The sequence below is a fragment of the Podarcis pityusensis genome (genome assembly GCF_964106645.2).
Source record: "Podarcis pityusensis genome assembly, chromosome: 1".
In the NCBI taxonomy this organism is placed as follows: Eukaryota; Metazoa; Chordata; class Lepidosauria; order Squamata; family Lacertidae; genus Podarcis; species Podarcis pityusensis.
In genome coordinates this window covers 89,871,090-89,889,665 of record NC_138028.1, presented here as the reverse complement: position 1 = coordinate 89,889,665, position 18,576 = coordinate 89,871,090, and the positions used below count along the sequence as shown (strand labels likewise).

Genomic DNA, 18,576 nt, shown 5'->3' with positions numbered 1-18,576 from the left:
GCTTTTTGTATCAGCTTTCTTTTCTTCCCATCCCCTTCGCTTTCTCTTTTCTGAGCCCAGTTCTCTCTTTGCTGCGCCTGATATAAAAACCCTAATGTGTCTATTATGAGTGAATTCTCTGTCTTATAGAATGGGAATTGGGGGGGGGGGAGAGATATAGCAACTCTTAATGTGCTTATCGGTGCAATTGGTTTCCATCTGCTATTTTGGACAAAATAAATATGTTACAGAAAACAACATGAACATTGAATCAAGCTGCAGTGCTTTGCCACAAGTGGTTTTTTATTCATAGACACGTAAAGTTAAATTCCTGCTGTGCGAGACCATGGGTGGCTTGCAGAACTTAATATGCTCTTCATGAAGAAAGAAATATCTTCGAACTTTCAGTGAAGAGAAGGAGATTTGTTTCTTTCAAATTCAACCCTGTGCTTTAAAATTGAGAATGAGGGAGTAAGACAAATACGAGTATTATTTATGGTTGTGCTGCATCTCCTTCTCCCCCGCTCCTGACCAAGAGCAGGCAGGTCTGATCCTTCAGAGTGCTTCTTCCTTCTGAATAGCAACTGATGCTGTGTAGGACTGAATACTTTCATGTACCAAATGGGGTTATATCCTGGGTGGTGCTGCTCCTTCACAAGTGGCCTCCCTGTGTGGTGGTGGTTCAGGTGGAGGAGACAAGGAGAGGCTTGGCAGGAAGAAGTAGAGGTTGAGCAGGAAAGGTTGTCCTCACCCTTGCCTTGTCCCATGAAGACATGGTAGCCTTGGAGGTCCCTCTTTTTCATGGTTTTCCTTATTTTTGCCCATTCTGGCCTCTCCTTCCTATGCCCTGACAGCCCTGCATCACTTTGTGCCATCCTGTGGTGAACTGGGGCTATCTTAACCCAAGTCAACTGATGCCCAAATTCCCCAAATCAGCTGACTTTGGTTCAAAACTCAGGCTTTGGCTGAATCCAGCACACAACCCTACTGTACGGGCCTGAGGGAGTGGTGCAGAGGTTGTTGTGTGTGCACGCGTGAGCTCCAGAGTCCATCATCCCTGACCATTAAATATGCTGGCTGAGCTGATGGGAATTGGAATGCAACAACATTTGGAGCAGGCATAGGCAAACTTGGCCCTCCAGATTTTTTGGGACTACAACTCCCAACATCCCTGACAACTGGTCCTGTTAGCTAGGGATGATGGGAGTTGTAGTCCCAAAACATCTGGAGGGCCGAGTTTGCCTATGCCTGATCTGGAGCATATCGGGCTACGCCTGCAATAATGTATAAAGCATAAGTAATACACTTTTAAAATAAGTCAGCTAGGAAAATTATTTATTTTTCTCTTGACTAAAGGAAACTTCCCTAATGTCTCAAAGGTTTATACCTTTTTCCTATGAGTTCAGATGCCACTTAAAAAAAAATAAAAAATGAAGGGATTGTGGATCCTTGAAAACGCCATTTCTGAGGAGAAATCTCCAAGATGTTAATTGTGTTATAACTGTTCTAAGAATTTGAATTTGAAACTTGTTATGTCTACACACAGCATTGGCAAATTCCAAGCATGTAAAAGTAAATACATATATGTTAGGTAGCCATCTTGTGCTAATTAAATTGAACCATGCTTTTCTAAGGTCTACGCAAAAGGTAGGCGGCACGTGTGTTGTATCTTTTGCCATTGAGAGCCGGTGCCTTAGAACAGACCCTTTTTGCTGGAGGTTTTGTTTTTATTTTGGTCCACTTAAGGTGTCTGTGGTAAGCATATATGAGGGTACACTGTGGAGCAACAAAAACATAACAGTATAATTATATTGCTTCTGAACAGCATGTTAAGCAAATACACTCAAGGAATAGCATAATTAAATCCTTCTAAAGCATGTGTTAAAGTTCTTTGTTGAACCTATATGAGGGTCTCTATGACCCTCATTCCTCTCTTTATTGCGGTTCAAGTGAGTTACTATTTCATTTCTTAGTGGCAGAATCAGATGCTACAAGAGATACTTAAAAAGATACATTAGACCATAGAAGTCTATTCCCTATCCTTTGTCAGATAGTTCCCTCCAGTGTATTAGCAAGTTCTCTATTTAGCCTGGTTTTAAATGACTCAAGCTTTGGCAAGTCTACTACTATCAAAGACTTTCATATATCTTTTGGTTGGTTTAGTACAATAAAATAGATATAGTCAAACACAGAGAAGATGTTATAAAACTGTTCATTCTTAATACCCCAGCGATGGCTGTTTATCATATGATTATGCTCTAGTTTAATGATCCTATCCAAGAGGCAATAATATGCAGCTTGACTTTGATTAATGTTCACCATTATTTCCTAATGGCCACACAAAGTTGTATTTTAAAGCTAAATATTGTCTTCCCCCGAATTAGCACATTTTTAATTAGGCAGATAACTTCTGTTGTGTCTATTTAAATTGTCAGTTAAATTAGATTGCTAATCCTAAATACACTTGGATGTTCCTGCAATTTCTATAAAAGGCATAGCAAACAGTTGATTAGGCAGGATCTGGTGCACTTTTTTTTTCCTGTTAGCCCTTCAAGGAAAAGAAAGACTCATCTTATAGAATATCAATTGGTTCCAAAATGAGGTAGCACTAGTAAGTATAAATTAGGAGTGTGCCCCAGCCACAATGTTTGGCTTAAACCCTAATTCAGCAGTCTATAAACAGCCACAGAAGTGGATGGAATTTGCAGGTATAGAAGCCTTTTCAAAGTGAATAAAACTTGCCAAATAGGTCCAGAGGCTTTTGTGCTGGCTGTCGTTAAAGTTGGTTTGCTTTAAAAAAGAACAGAATGTATAACTTTTTAATATGGGGCAGGATTGGTTAAAATTTGTCCCTTCTGAGGCATGGCTCCTCCAATTTCCAGAAGAATATTTGCAGTGCTTGTCCCACAAGGGCAGCCATCACAGTTTTAGGATGGAAATTCCTTAATCTCCACAAGTGTTCTGTAAGCAATATGCCTGAGGAAAGTGTCCTTGAGTAAGAAACCTGCCAGACTGCAGATGAATTGGTCCTGGGCCATTTGTGCGGGCGTCTCCACCCCCATTGTTCAGCCCAGACACTGAGGTCCAGCTCCGAGGACCTTCTGGTGGTTCCCTCACTGCGAGAAGTAAGGTTACAGGGAACCAGGCAGAGGGCCTTCTCAGTAGTGGTGCCCGCCCTGTGGAACACCCTCCCATCAGATGTCAAGGAAATAAGCAACTATCTGACTTTTAGAAGACATCTGAAGGCAGCCCTGTTTAGGGAAGTTTTTAATGTTTGATGTTTTATCATTTTTTTTAATATTCTGTTGGGAGCTGCCCAGAGTGGCTGGGGGAAAATAAATTATTATTATTATTATTATTATTATTATTATTATTATTCCTTTAAAGATGATTTTGTGGTGAGAAGAAGTAATGGGTTTGCTTTTTGAGTAAAACAATTCCTTCTGATTAGTCACAGAGGATCTCTTCCTCTCAACCTTCTTCATTCCCATCCTGACATCATCCATAAACTTAGAGACATAAAATTTGCTCTTGCAAAGCTATTCCCTTCCTGAAAGCACTGGAATTCGAGAGCACTAGTCAGTAAAATTGCCTTTGATTTCACAATGAACTGATCTGTCACAAAGGACCTCTCCCTCTATACCTTTTCCCCACACTGGTGTCTGTTCCCCCTTCCCTCATTATTCTATTCTGGTGTTATAGTAAGCTTAAACACAATACATTCACTTTCAGCAACTGCTTTTCTGCAGCATTTTGTATGTGTGCATGCGCCTGTGTATGTCTGGATTGATGAGGTGCCATGGAACACTTCAGGGTTCCTCCCTTTGAATATTACCATCTCATAGAGATTCCACTTTGCCTCTGGCAAGCCCAAAATACCTCTGAGGTTTCCCATTTTGCTCCAGGATTATTCTTACTCTGATGCGCACCCCTGCTAGCTGGATGATTGGTTTCCAGCATAGAAAGGGATAGGAAGATATCATAGTTTGCCATCCACTTGCATACCATCATCTCTCTCTCTCTCTGCTGTAATTGTTTGCAACAATAATTTTAAAAGAACGTGTTGACAGTAATACACATTAATATTCAAACTTGTATTCACAAGTTCGAAAAATGCAAAACTGAAAGATATATGCTAGGGGAATTCAGATTGTCGTCTTTTCTGTTTTTATAATGAGTACCATTGGGCATTGGGCAAAGCCCTTGTTTCCTAATTTGTGATGACCTGATAATCATTCTTCTCTCTTTGTTTCATTGTTTGCAATACTGAAATTTGAAAGCAATAGGATCTGTGGGAAAGCAGTGGGCAATGCAAACCTGACTGAGCGGTTTGCTGAAGCTTCTCTTAATTAGTCCACTGCAATTAGTAATTAACCTCGTTTCATGTTTCATGTTTTTTATTATTATTAAAAAAATGTTGTTATGAATACATATAATGCAAATAGCTCTTGCTAACATTTTCAATAGACAAGAAGCTAGCCTGCATAAAATTCAAATCATTTTTGCATGTCAGTTCTTTTATTTTTCATGTATCAATACCTAGCTACATTTATAGCTGATAAATGAATTAAGGAGTAGAGATCAGAAAGTTCTATTTTGAAATGTTAATCTTTGGAAAATTTTCATTCAACGGCTTTGGGTTTCTTTCTGCCTTTTTTATTTCATGGATCTCACTCACCTACAGTCCCCCAAGGCCCAAACTTCAGCTATTTGCATATGACCTTTCCTGATTTATTTAGTCTTATTTTCATTCTGCAAATAATAATAATAATAATAATAATAATAATAATAATAATAATAATAATTTATTATTTATACCCCGCCCATCTGGCTGGGCTTCCCCAAACTCCCAAAACTCCGTATAAGGTATATCTCTGCTATATCTCTTCTAGGAACTGTGCATACTCCGGGCAACATGGGTCTGTGTAATGTACAACTAATAATTGTATTCAGTGAATACAATTTTTCTGGGGGGATGCAGGGGTACACATACCCCTAAACATTTTATAAATCTAAGTTTGACCTCATCGAGGGACTGTATTTCAATATGAGTAGGAAAATGAGAGTACCCTAAACATTTTTTAAAGAAAAAAGCACTGATTGTATTATTTTATATTCATGTGTTGGCAGCGTAAGCTATAGAAGCCATTTTTAATTCTATGTTAGCCAAGTTAAAATCAAGCAAGTTTATATTGGCATTTATTGGCCATTGCTAAATGTCTCCAAAATGTAAGACATGTGTTTCAAGAAAGGAGATCCCTGTGCTGCATGGGGTTGGACTAAATGACCCTTGGGGTCCTTTCCAACTTTACAATTCTATTATTTTAATAGTATTCATGACCATTGCAATAGTGTCTGATGTGCAAAATATTTCAAATAAAGACCCTCAAATTAGGAGCTCTGTGAACATGTGTTTAACACAACACATTGTATAGATGTGTGCATAGATACACAAGTAGATCTGGTAATATTTATGCTGCTCACTCAATGAGGGATGGAGCCTCTAGCTCCATCATATCACTGTCCATGGCAGCCCCACACATTGGAGAACAAACATCTGATGCAGGGAGCCAGTTGTACTAACATAGGCTCCCTACACAATTTAGAATTGGCCACAGTCAACATTGAAACTTAGCCTTACCAAAATACTTGACTCAAATGAAGTCCTGCAGTTACTTTCAAACTTTCCTTCTACCCACTTCCATCAGTTGTCAGCATAGTTAAGGAAGCCTGGCGGAACTTTACACTACTAATAACAACAACAATTTTATCTTTTTAGATGCCACCCATCTGACTGGGTTGCCACTTTGGCTGGCTGTAAATGTGCATAATGAATGTGCAGTTATTCTTTTTTTTTTTATAGGTTTCTAAAAATGCAGTGTTTGATTAGAAACTCTACCCTTACAACTATTCGCATCTCCTGTAGACCAGAGTTTAGCCAACATGGTACCTCCTACCTGGCCATTGGACATGTTGGCTGGGGCTGATGGGAGTTGCAGTCTGACCACACCTGAAGAGCACCACGTGGGCCATGCCTGTTTTTGGCACTTCCTCAATTTTTTCTGGGAACTAAATGGTTTTATACACCTCTGCGATACAACAAGTAACTTTCCCATTTTAGACAATACAGTGGTACCTCCAGTTATGAACTTAATTTGTTCCGGAGGTCCGTTCTTAAGCCGAAACCGTTCTTAACATGAGGTGCACTTTTGCTAATGGGGCGTCCCACTGCCGCCGCACCACTGGCATGTGATTTCCGCTTGTATCCTGGGGCAAAGGTCGCAACAAGGGGCATCTACTTCCGGGTTAGCAGATCTTGTTACCCGAAGCATTCGTAAGGAGGATGGTACATAACCCGAGATTCCACTGTAGTTTCGTGATATCATTCATTTAAATATATTTTAAAGCACGGGATGCTTTGAAATCACCACTCTCTTAGTTAAGATCAGGATGTACAAAAACATATTAGGTATGGCTGAATATGTAAATTTGAAACATTGGATTCAATATGCTGACCTTCAGATTTCCAATGTTTATTTTAAATCAGATGCAGAATGATATTCCATCCCAGCTGTAGCAAGAACAAGGACTTCTTACATCTTTTCTCGATTTGCCGACTGACTTCAGATTTCTTATGGCAGTTCTGCTCTTTTTGTTTCCCCAGATGGAATGCCATTTGTTTGGTGGGTTGGTCGAGCCAATGAGAAGCATCCTTACTGGGGAGGGTCTCCTCCTGGAGCCCAGCGCTGTGCATGTGGACTGGAGGAAAGCTGCCTCGATTTGAGATACTTCTGTAACTGTGATGCAGATAAGGACGAATGGTAACTATGGAGATTTGCCCTACACCAATAAAACAGAAGTGAATAAATTAATGCGTAAACTAATGAAAAGGGTTGTGCAAGTTTAGTAGGAATAAAAGAGGGTGGATTCTGAGCTTCCCATTTTTGGGTCTCCATTGTGATTGCTTTGAAATTGCAGTGCTGGTACTAACCCAGAAGAACTTCAGAGAGAGTTGCATACAATTTTATGGACTAAGGTTTCAGTACAGTATTTTTTTAGTCTGCATCCAGCTCTATATCAGTTAATTTCCAGAAGGTTGACCAAGAGCACTTTTTTTTACCACTCTTGCATCAAACTAGGACTACAAAGGCATATACGGCATTCTTGATGGGCATTCCCAAACTATGTAGAATTTCTACCCCCAGAGGCAAGCCAAGACCTGAACACCAACATCTTCTGGGGAAAGTATATACCTTTGGGTTTGCCAGCTCTTCTGCCTGAAATGCAGATTGGTCTCCTTCACTGAAATGAATGAAGAGCTCCATGCGTGGGAATGACCCTTGTGTATATACTGTATGAATGCATTTTCATTTCTGGTTTCGTGCACCTGTCTGCAGTAAATATATAATTCTCTTGAGCAAAGCAGTTCCACAAAGTATAAGTTTCTGCACATTACCTTCAGTTAAATAATTTATACAGTATTTGGTTTGGAATTTTTGGAAGGGAAGAAAGCTGAAAAACAGCACATAACAAGTAGAAACTCTCCCATCTTCAAATTGTTACACTTTGAAGAATAAAAATTCTTCAGTTTTGACACCTAACCTATATTACAGAAAAATTATAATGCAGTAAGAAAATGGTAAAGTTGGGGGGGAAACAGATTTTGTAGAACTAGAAAATGAATAAAAAAACCCCCACAGTTAAGATTATTTGTGATATATAGAATAGCTACCATCTATCTCTTTCTTCTACCATAGAAGCCATTCTATATCACAGATAATTTTGACTGTGGTGCTTTGTTCATTGTCTATTTCTGCAATATCCCCCCTTTTTAGTTCACCACAGATTTATGCTGCACTGGTATAATTTGCCATCTATATCAATCAGTGTCAGTTTTGCATGTGTCTGTTCTGTCTGGCTTCCACATTAGTCTGAAATATTTTATTAAAAAATCTGCACAAGAATATATCCCCATGTATGCGTTCTTAAATATATATTTATTCTAATGTACACATTTGCTTACAAAATCCAAGAGATAATTGCAATTTGATCTGCACGTTAGTCTGGGAGGTGTTTATCAGGTCAATATGCATCAGAATGCACAGAAATTGAATTCCTCAAGCCACCCTGGCAGGATTCCTTCCTTTATAAGGGAATGAGCTCAGTGTTGCAGTGGTGGAAAGCATGGTTAAAAGTTTAATTAACAAGTCTTCCTGAAGCAGAATGACTTGTACAAAGCCATATCTTCTCTCACGACCCTATTAGAGTCTTTTGAGAGTGTCAACCAGCATACTGATGGAGGTGATCCAATTGACATTGTGTACTTAAACTTTCAAAAAGCTTTTGACAATCTACCTCACCAAAGGCTCCTGAGTAAACTTAGCATACATGGATTAAGAGGAGAGGTCCTCTTATGGATCAGTGACTGGTTTAGAAACAGGAAACTGAGAGTAGGCATAAATGGATATCCAAAGATGAGCAGTGAACAAGACTGGTTCACCTTTTCCCATTCTTTAACATTGCTTGAGACAGAAATCAACAAGAGTTCTCCTAGATGGAAAGTGCATCACAGGAATCCCTGTGGTGTCTCAGAGGATTTGAGGCATGCATATACATGTGAAGTCAGCCTTGCAAGACAGCAGACTCTCAAAGCATACCCATTGTTGGCACCAATACAGTCTTCTCTCCTGTGCAGATAAGCAGCAGTAGGTGCACAGGGGAGAGAGATCCAGATCAGAAATGTAGTGGAGGGAAAATGTTTAAGCTCCCTCCCCCACAGCATGGTTCTGATCTAGGAAGAGATGTACGCAGGAAGTAGTGTTATACAGAGGGCTCGTCCAAATGGGTGCTTGTTCTGTGCCTAGAAAGCATGGGTCTGAGTGATTTTCCACTTGCCCCATCCTTTCTAGGCATGGGCTGGAGCGGTTTTTCATTTCCCCCTGCCACTTCCCCCCAGAAAACCAACCATGTAGTGCTAAACCAGAGCAGACACCAATCTGGAGAAAAGCTGATTGAGGTTTGCTCCGATTCAGCGGTAAAGACTGGGTTTTCCCGGGGAAGAGTGGTGGGACAAATGGAAGTATGGACAAGCCCTGATTCTGACCATTCATTGGTTCATCTAACTCAGTATTGTCTACAATGACAATTTCTCTCTAGAGTTTCAGACAGGCTCACTTCTAGTCCTATCTGGAGGATGGAACGTGGGACCTTCTGCATGCAAGGCAGATGCCCTCCCACTCAGCTACTTCAGGAGCTCCAGCATCTGAAATTTAATTCCATAAAACAATCACTCAGTTACCAACATATCTTGTTTGGCCATATGTTTGCAAAGGACCCCTTGTCACTCTCGAAGTCAAGCGAGAGCCCAGGCTCATGTCCTGCTTTTGTCACAATCATGTGTCCTTTGAACTGTGCTTCCCTAGTATGATAGAATTGATGTTCAGAATTACTATTATTTTATTAGAATGCATTCCACTACTGGTAGGGCTGTTTCTGATCAGGACACTGAGGTGGGTAACAAAGTAAATAAGCAGCAATTGCATTGTTATACCAACCTGCACTGATAGACCTTTTAGTGTTTTTGTGTTCCCTTCTGTCAGATACAAGAGGGTCTTGAGCTAGAATATGAATGGGCAACCTGTGAATCACCAATGTGACTGAACTCCAACTCTGATAATCTGTGCTGGCCAGGGCTGATGGGAGTTTAAGTCAACCAACATATGGAGGATAACATGCTAGCCACCATTTGGGATTATTGAGCTTTCTAGAGAAGCCTGACCTTAATGTTATTAACCTTCTAACACCACAGTTATTCCATTATTAACTATAGCATCCTGTTTACTATAATGCTTGTTGAACTTTCAGAAGCTTGCATGGCTACAGGGTGCATGGAAGAATCTCATTAAGCTATCTTCCATTGCATTTTTAATCATCTATAGTGTGCTGGTCTCAAACTTTAAGGATTTGTTTTATTGGCTTGTTTCCCATTTACATAGCTGCAGACATCTGCTGATAGTACATATTTTCCAAGTGTACTGTATCTATCACAAATTTCATTAAATATCTATGCCACTGAGCCTAGCTACCCACTAGAGGTTTCATTAATGCAAAAGGAGAAGATATACCAAGAGGGGTACCATAAGGGATGAAATTATATTTAATGACACCACTACCCTACCATCTGTTGGGCAGGAGGGGAGAGACTGTGAATATCACATCTAGAGACATGACCAGTTTATAATACTGCAGGAACTTGGAATACAGAGAATGAGCTTTTCTGAATATCAACATAGAAGGAAAAAAATAGTTCTGTAAGGATGCTGTCCAACTTCTTACTTGTCATTTAATAACTCTGTTGTTGCTTATTCAGCTGCTTAATGCAAATCTGAAATAGTGGGTCACATTTGAAACATGTAATGAGTTCAGCCCAGTAGACTAGTTAATTTCCTTACCATTGGCTGTTGTGCATAGTTCTGGGTGTGCATGGACAAGGTGCTGTCTGAAAGCACATGATACTTTAACCTTGCTGAAACAAAGCAGGTCTATGAGCAGTAAGGGGCAGGAGAATGGAACAGCAGGTATGCTACCTTGAGTTATAAAGTCTTTGATACACATGCAAATATCACAAAATATAGCAGAAAGGCTTCTGCTTTCTAAAACTATCTGCTTGCATTGCTGTCATTTTGGCTCTTTTTCCTCCACCGCTCCTTAGTCTGTCCCAAACCTAGCACGGGGGACTTCCATCTGATTAATTCATACACAAATTTCATGTGCACTGTAACAACCTACTTTGTTTTCTTCTGACTTCCCATGTGCTTAAAATAGTTGAATGGGTGTTGAACTCTCATTAGAGTTCCATGTGCAGTTTAAAACTTTGTAGATCTTATCTAAATGCCAGATGAGAGACTTGCTAACATCAAATTATACAGGATAGCATTAAGGAGTATAATGTCCTCTAGGGCCTTTTCACATAAATACTTTATTGCATAATAAATTCCTGTTTGTTTCTCATTTCCTCACCATGCTCTTCACATGTTAACTCAAGGTTGCACCTCTGTTTCAGGTTTATGTGTTCCTCATACTTGGTAAAGTGTGATACATACACCAGATTGAGTGTTCATTGCTATGCAGTGTGTGTGTGTGTGTGTGTGTGTGTGTGTGTGTATCCTGCCACTCATATCATTGGCCATGATGTTGATGGCATTTTGGATGTTTTGTTGTTTTTAAAAATATAATTCTTGAAAGTTTTCTTCTCCACCATTTTTAAAAATGTAGATAACCCCAGTTTGTTCCCCCCAAATGTAGCAAACTCAAACAGAAGCTCCACTCTCCCTCCTTCTGAGTTGTGGTCAAATATTTAGTAATTCATTTGTTGAAGCTCTATTTTATGTTGTGTCATTAAAAAAAACAAAAACAGAAGGATGTGCATTTTCCTTCTCCGATCTGGAGTGCACAACATAGGTTCACTGATGCTTTCCAGCATACAAATATCTAAATATTTGCTGGATGCTGGAACCAAGTAATTCTGAGCACCAGTTCTACCATACAGCATGGAGAAGCACAATTCAAAGGCCAAAATTGTGGGAGTTGGCCATCTACCCTACAACAAGGGTTGCCATTTACTATATGTGGATATGGTATCACACAGAATCATCACTGAAAGGCATCACACATAATTATGATTGAAATGGATCCTCTTTGGCAATGTTTGAAAACCATTTGTGAGTTTCAGCTGGTCAGGTGTTTGAACTTTACATTAAATTGGTTTCAACAGTTGAAGGTGTGGATTTACAGAGCAATTGTGTAACACCACGGAAGTACAAGCGGCGACCATTCTGCATGAAGGTTCCACTCCTGATCCCTGAGCGCATTGGTGGAGTGTGCATAAGCCTTGCCCCGTTCCACCCCATTCTGCCCTGTTTTCAGGCCACTTCCAGGCTGGCAGCAATGAGCGTGTGCATGACTGTGCATCAATCGGACATGCATTAAATTATTGCTGCCTGTAGCATCAATTACTTGTGCCATCGTTGCTGAAATAGCACCCTGTTCCAGGCAAATGGGGAAGAGCTACTTGGTTCTCTTTTGTGATAAGGAAAAGCCTTATGTATTGACCCCTTATTATATTGCATGCTGAAAATTGGTTACTGCAGATTCAGCTACCTGTTTGTAATTCTAACGCTGCCAATGATTGTTTCAGGTTGTGTGTTGCTTATTACTTCATGGTGGAATACCATGAGAGCTGGCACTGCATATGCTTTATGATTTCTATTCCTCTATGTTGCTGCAGAGACACCATGGCTAATAGGAGCAAGCCACTAAAGAGTACTTCTACCCTTACATTTACAGGCTAGAGTCATCTACAGTGGTTTTGCTTGGGATCCTGAAACATCTCCAGGGAACCAAAAATGGGGCATTTATACAGAATTCCCATATCCAATTTCTACTCTGGTTAATCAGACTGTTTGCAAAAAAAATATAAAAATGGAGGTGGAGGGAGTAGTGAGTAGATGTCAGATGTCAGACATTTTAACTGCTTATCCATGTGTTAATTAGCTATTACATGCATTTTATCTACATACACTTCAAATCCACTGGACATGCTTTTAGAAATCAAAGTAATAATTAAACAACTATTTCAGCTTTTATTCATATGCCTTTTTATATATACATATATATATCCAGGACCAATGATACTGGCTTCCTTTCCTTCAAAGAACACTTGCCTGTGAACCAGATTGTTGTCACCGACACAAATAGACCTAATTCTGAAGCTGTGTGGAGAATTGGCCCTTTGCGTTGCTATGGAGATAGTGAGTACGAGCCCTTTTCGGTATCCATTTCCTGGCTGCACAAGACCTATGTGTGATTCCTTTGAATATAAATTCCACTTTAAAAAACCAGACTCTTAAAAATAATATCACTGTCCGGCTTGTTTAAAGGCACATGTTGGACCATTTTAAAAGAAACTTGTTGTTAGTAGTTTTTTTAAAAAAAGTTGGGGTTTGTGTAGAAGTTTGTGTGTGGCATATACAGTATATTACTTGTGCATCTGTTGGATGACATCCAACATAACATTAAGACAAGAACTTGGAGAGCTGACATTGTGGCAGGTGCTTGCGTGCCAAGTTTACCTGTCACTGTGTATAATGATAACAGTAGTCATGTAGCATCTTCAGCAAAATGAAAGAGACCCAATGCCTTCAGCTGTTGTGCGCCACTAAGAACAGGCTCCTGCGAGCACAATGGTTGTTATGTAAGTAGACCCCCAAAACTGAGTATCATCCATAGCTTTTCATTTTTCTGTGTATTTTGTGTTTTCTTTCCTTTAGTACAGCTGGCTTCATTTCTGTAGGCTATGTCTTTCTATGATGAGCTAAAAGGATGCACCTTTGGGTTGTTGTTGTTGTTGTTGTTGTTGTTGTTGCATTTTTGTCCACTATCTGCTTACGGTTAACTATAGAGAAGGTTGTTGCTATTTGCAGGACAGTTCTGGAATGCAGCCTCTTTCAACACTGAGGCATCCTACCTTCTGTTCCCCACCTTCCACGCAGAATTCAGTGCAGACATTTCCTTCTTCTTCAAGACGACAGCTGTGTCCGGGGTCTTCTTGGAAAATCTGGGGATGAAAGACTTTATCCGAGTTGAAATAAGCTGTGAGTGTGTACTCTGATATCATGGTACAATGTTCATACTAACCATCAGAGAATGGGTGTGTGCAATTGCCCATTTGTTTAATATTTCCAGTGAGTTATTTTCTTGGCTTGGGAACTGATGTCTGATATTGCGGGTTTGCATCCTTTTATATATTGAATTATATTTTAATTTTCAATTGAATACATTGCATTCTTTTTTTAAAAAAATGTAGGAAATACAGTAAGGTGTGTTTAACAACAACAACAAATATGGTGGTGGTATTTTAGAGATTGAAATTAGGTTTTCAAAACTGCAGAGGTCCGGACTCTAGGAGAAATGTTCTAAGGACTGGGTGGGATAAGCAAAAATTGAGAATGATTTCAGTTTTACAGCTGGCAGCACCTTGAGAATTGATCATTCTTCTGGCTGGCTGTCAAATATTATTTATTTGTTATTTCATTGTTGCATATGTACCCCTTCTTTCCAGCAAATGGTGCTCAAGGTAGCTAACAGTGGTAAAGAAAAAGCAATAAAATGATAGTAAAATACAACAAAATAGCAATGCAAAATGAAGTAAAAAGTATAATAATTGCAGCCAGTTAAAAATCTCATTAATGGGAGCAGGGGGCAAGCAGCTGCATGTAAAGTTCTCTGTGTTGCAAAATGGATTTTGTTTGTTTGTTATATTTGTTTATAATTTCACCATTAGACAAAGAAGCAGATTGAACACAGACTAGTATGAGTATGCATAATCTTATTCATGTGCACTAAAGCATCACTAGAGAATAAGTAAAAACTGGTCACATATAAACACGTTTCATGGTGGACTATGGGACAATCGCTTGAACAAGGCCTGCTTTCGGACACAGTTACCCTTAACTGCCTCTCTGCACACAATAACTGGGGCATTTGGAACAGATGGGCCACTGGTCCAGCAAATGAATTTTATGTTGTCATGGCATTATTAGTAAAATACCGGGAGGAAAGTATGTCATATATGATGTATTGGCAAAGTAGCTGTTTGGTTGGTGAGCACATACATGATCAAGGCATCAGTTATAGCAGTAGCAGGAGGGGGCTTCTCAGAAACTTCCTTATGTAGTCATTTTAAAAGTGTGTAGGTGCTCTTTCACTCTCTCTGTATGTGTGTGTGCAATGCTTCAATTCTCCATAGTCAAGGGAAGAAAAAATTCCTCAGCTCAGTTATCAGTTGCTTGCTTCTCTTGGTATTAGATGGCTTTGGCCAATGACAAACAGTACTTATGCAAGATGCCTTTGGAAAGTAGTTGGCATGCAAATGAACATGAGGTGAGAGGGATCCAAAACACACAGATGGTCCTAATGGTTCTTTTTGTCACTTGTCAATCACACAGTCTCACTCAGGGACTGACTTGCAATTACTGCCCAGCGCGTTAAAAAGAGAAAAATACCTTATTGGTAGTTTTACCTTATCTTTTATTCTGCTGGTTTAGCCTATTAATGGAAATGGATGTGGGGAGAACAGTGTTGTGACTTTGGAGTGCAATAAGGCCATTCTGTTCCAAATTCCATCAGGCTGAACAAACGTGGAATGAAGTGCCATCATTCCATAATATGGTTATAATAACTTCAACATAAAATTTAATAAAATAAGGCCCCCAAGGCCTTTTGATTCATTAAACCCATGGTAAATGCTGAGGTGCATTATCACTAGGTAATGAGGTATGCTTTAGTGTTAATTGCACATCAAAGTCCTATTTGGTTGATACTTCAGTGTGCTATATTTCATTCTCAAGGGCCATTTTTTTTTTATACAAAAAATGCAAGGCTTTGACATAAAACGATGTCAAAATAATGCAATCCATCAATATTATAGTTTAGCATGCACTTTGATGAAAGAATAACGAATCAGCTGGTGTAAAATGTCGGCAAATATGGAACCAGTGATTTCATCAGAAGATAGATTGTGAGCTTCTCTGAGCTAATAAATATTGCAGCTGAATAGCCATATTTGGTGTGTAGTCCCCAGATCAGCTGCTGAGGGTTCAAGTATACACCCTGAACCAGTTCAGAGTTAGACATGCCTCTGCTTATTAAAATCCATGGCTTAAATCCTAGCTGTTCACATTAATGGTCTGGAATTTTCCTGCCTCCCTCTTCCTTCTTCAATCTCTTTTCTGTCCATCTCCCCATCTGCTGCTAGGGAGACTCTTGGAAATTAGGTGGGATATGGTGTGTGGAGCTGCAGAAGGAGGGCAAGTTGATGGAAGCCCTCTCCCATTTATATGAACAGAGGAGCCAATTACTGCAGAGACGGTGCTTTAACAGAGGTAGCCATGCCAGGACTCATGGCTCAGTCTTATCCCAATAACTGATAATGAGGCCATGCTGAGACTAATTTGGGTTCCCTGACCAAACTCACTTCAGGCTCTCCCATAAAGGAAGTATGTCAGAAGGAGGTTATTGTTTCTGGGAGGGGGTAGCAGGCTTGGCTCAGATTTGCTTTCTGAGCCTGCTGTGCCTATCCATTTTTGGACAGGGTTACAGCTGACTTCTGCTGCCACGCTGCCTGTTCAACCCCTATTCACTCAGCACTGGATTTGATTGTACCCCCAAATCTGATCCTGATGAGACCTACATCCCAGGCCTTGGTTCACACACCAGATGACTCACTGCAGACAACCCAGAAAAGATGTGAGTGGTGCTAACAAGTGTTCCCAAATGGGAGCAGACCTAGTTTAATAAGAATACAAAAGAAATCCTGAGGCACTTCAAGCAAGTTTATGTTTTATCAAGAGATATGTGAGAAGAGCATTGTTGTCGTTCTCAGTTCTTTTAGTTTCTTTTATTTCTGTAGCTAAGGTTTTTTCTATGAGCCATATGTTCCAGATTTATTTTGTGGAATAAATCTTTTGAGGAGCACATCTTCTCTTAACTAACTTGTAAGATTCTCTGCTTTGGCTTGGAATACAAAGTTTCTATAACCTCCTTTCATTCTGTTCAGTTTTTACAAATTGGGTTGTGCAGGTTCTAGCATCTACCAGTGATTTAATAAGCAGAATAATTCATGTATTGATTATACCTCTTAAAAAAAGTCCCTAAATTTATTTCACTTTTCTTTAGGGTGAGAACCCACTGAGTTTATTTAAAATAGGATGTATATTTTTCAAGAAGTATATTTTAAAGAGGAAAATTTAAGGGTGACATTTTAAAGGGGTTAGTATTTTAGCAGATTTGAATTGATCTTAGACCTTCACACTGTTTGAAAGATTGCAAATATTCAATAATTTGTTTTTCCACATCCCTAGCTAATATATATTAGCACACTATTAATAATTCTAAAAATATAAAATTTAGTTTGACATTAATATGAAATGACAATCAATTGCAAAAATCTAGGGCATCTAAAATGCTTGCTTTTATTGCTGCAAAAACTTCCTCCCTTTCAATATTTTTTTTGTGAGAAGATAGGAAGCACAACATCACTCTGAACTGACTATATGATGTCATTGCATAGGGAAGGCAAAATAGCTATGTTGCTGTTCTTGCAAAAGTCAATTCAGAGTGAGGCCAATGTCTCCTGCCCTTGTTCTGAATTGCTTACATCATATCTCATAACTGAGTTTGAACAGCTGCATACCACAGTGACATCATCAAATACTGAATATATTGAGTCAGAGTCATAATGCCATCTAGCCAATTATTGTCTACCATGATTGGAGGTGAATCTCTAGGACCGTAGAGAATGGCATTTCCTACTCCTGTTTCCAGAGTTCATTTAGCCAGAGAGGTCAGTGATTGAACTTGGGGCTTTCTACATTCAGACCATGTGCTCTGCTACTAAACTATCAATCCATTCCATTTATTACTCAGGAAAGAAGGACCATGCTGGAAAGAAAAGTGGGTGGTAACAAAATTCCTCAAACTAGGTCTAGAGAAGGGAAGTAAGTACTTTAGACACTGGGAAAATGCAAGAGTAGGCTCTGTGCAATGAGTTTCGGGAAATAATTTGGACCCCTGAAAACCAACTGATCCTGGAAATTTTCATTTGTAGTTCAATTTTTATTGATATTGCATTAATATACATTAAATGATGATTGAGTGGCCATTAAGACTAGCCTCCTTCACACTCTTTCTGCTCCTACTCTATAGCTATGCTTATTCGTGATATCACCTGATTTTCATCTTGCTTTTTTTCCAAACTTAAAACAATCTGGAAGCAGTAGCATCTATGCTAGATTTAATTGTGAGCCTCCAAATCTTTGTGAGGTTTCACCCTCCCTCCCTCTCATAGCCCTTATGGTTATTCTTCCATCCAATATTTGTTCCTACAGTAGTGACTGTGCACCATGTGCACCAATTAATAACACAGAGAGATGAGCAGCAACACAGTACATTAAAATTCATGAAATGCAAATAGTTTACCAGTGATCTGATTTATAAGCAAGGCTTCTATAATGGAGAGTGGAAGCGAACCATATTATGTGGTTGTTTATTTGCAAACAACCACCACCAACCAGCCAACCAAAATCAATTAATGGTCCTGTGATTCATATGATTTCACACAGCAGAAACTCACATAGTTCACCCTATTATTTCCAGCTCCTAAGGAGATTACCTTCACAGTAGATGTTGGAAATGGTCCAGTAGATGTCACCGTCCAGTCTCCTGCAGCCCTGAATGACAACCAGTGGCATTATGTACATGCTGAACGGAATCTCAAGGAAACATCTCTTCGGGTGGATGACTTTCCAAAGAAGATTCTGGAGGCCCCAGCTGAAGGACATTTCCGATTGCAGCTCAATAGTCAGCTATTTGTAGGTAGGGACAGTTAAGTGATGTTTATAGATGCTTTCTTCCCTTTTCTACACTTGCAAAAAAAACCTAACTAACTAACCAACTCATATCACACCATCCAAAAGGAAGTTCCTAATCCCCAAAATGCCTAGTAGCACTCACCACTGTTTCCTCACATTGTCTGCCCTG

At 39.5% G+C, this 18,576-nt stretch overlaps 1 protein-coding gene across 2 annotated transcripts in view; it reads left to right on the top strand.

The window, feature by feature from the left end:
• The window catches only part of CNTNAP5 (contactin associated protein family member 5), a 293,336-nt gene that overhangs the window by 237,087 nt on the left and 37,673 nt on the right, over window positions 1-18,576 (top strand). For both annotated transcript variants that reach the window (XR_013986401.1, XM_081005692.1), the window contains exons 14-17: window positions 6,644-6,800; window positions 12,661-12,788; window positions 13,461-13,631; window positions 18,193-18,411. Coding sequence is in view for 1 of the 2 variants with exons in the window: in XM_081005692.1 (XP_080861818.1) it covers window positions 6,644-6,800; window positions 12,661-12,788; window positions 13,461-13,631; window positions 18,193-18,411 (675 nt within the window). In the remaining variant the exon portion in view is untranslated. The remainder of the gene's footprint in view (window positions 1-6,643; window positions 6,801-12,660; window positions 12,789-13,460; window positions 13,632-18,192; window positions 18,412-18,576) is intronic.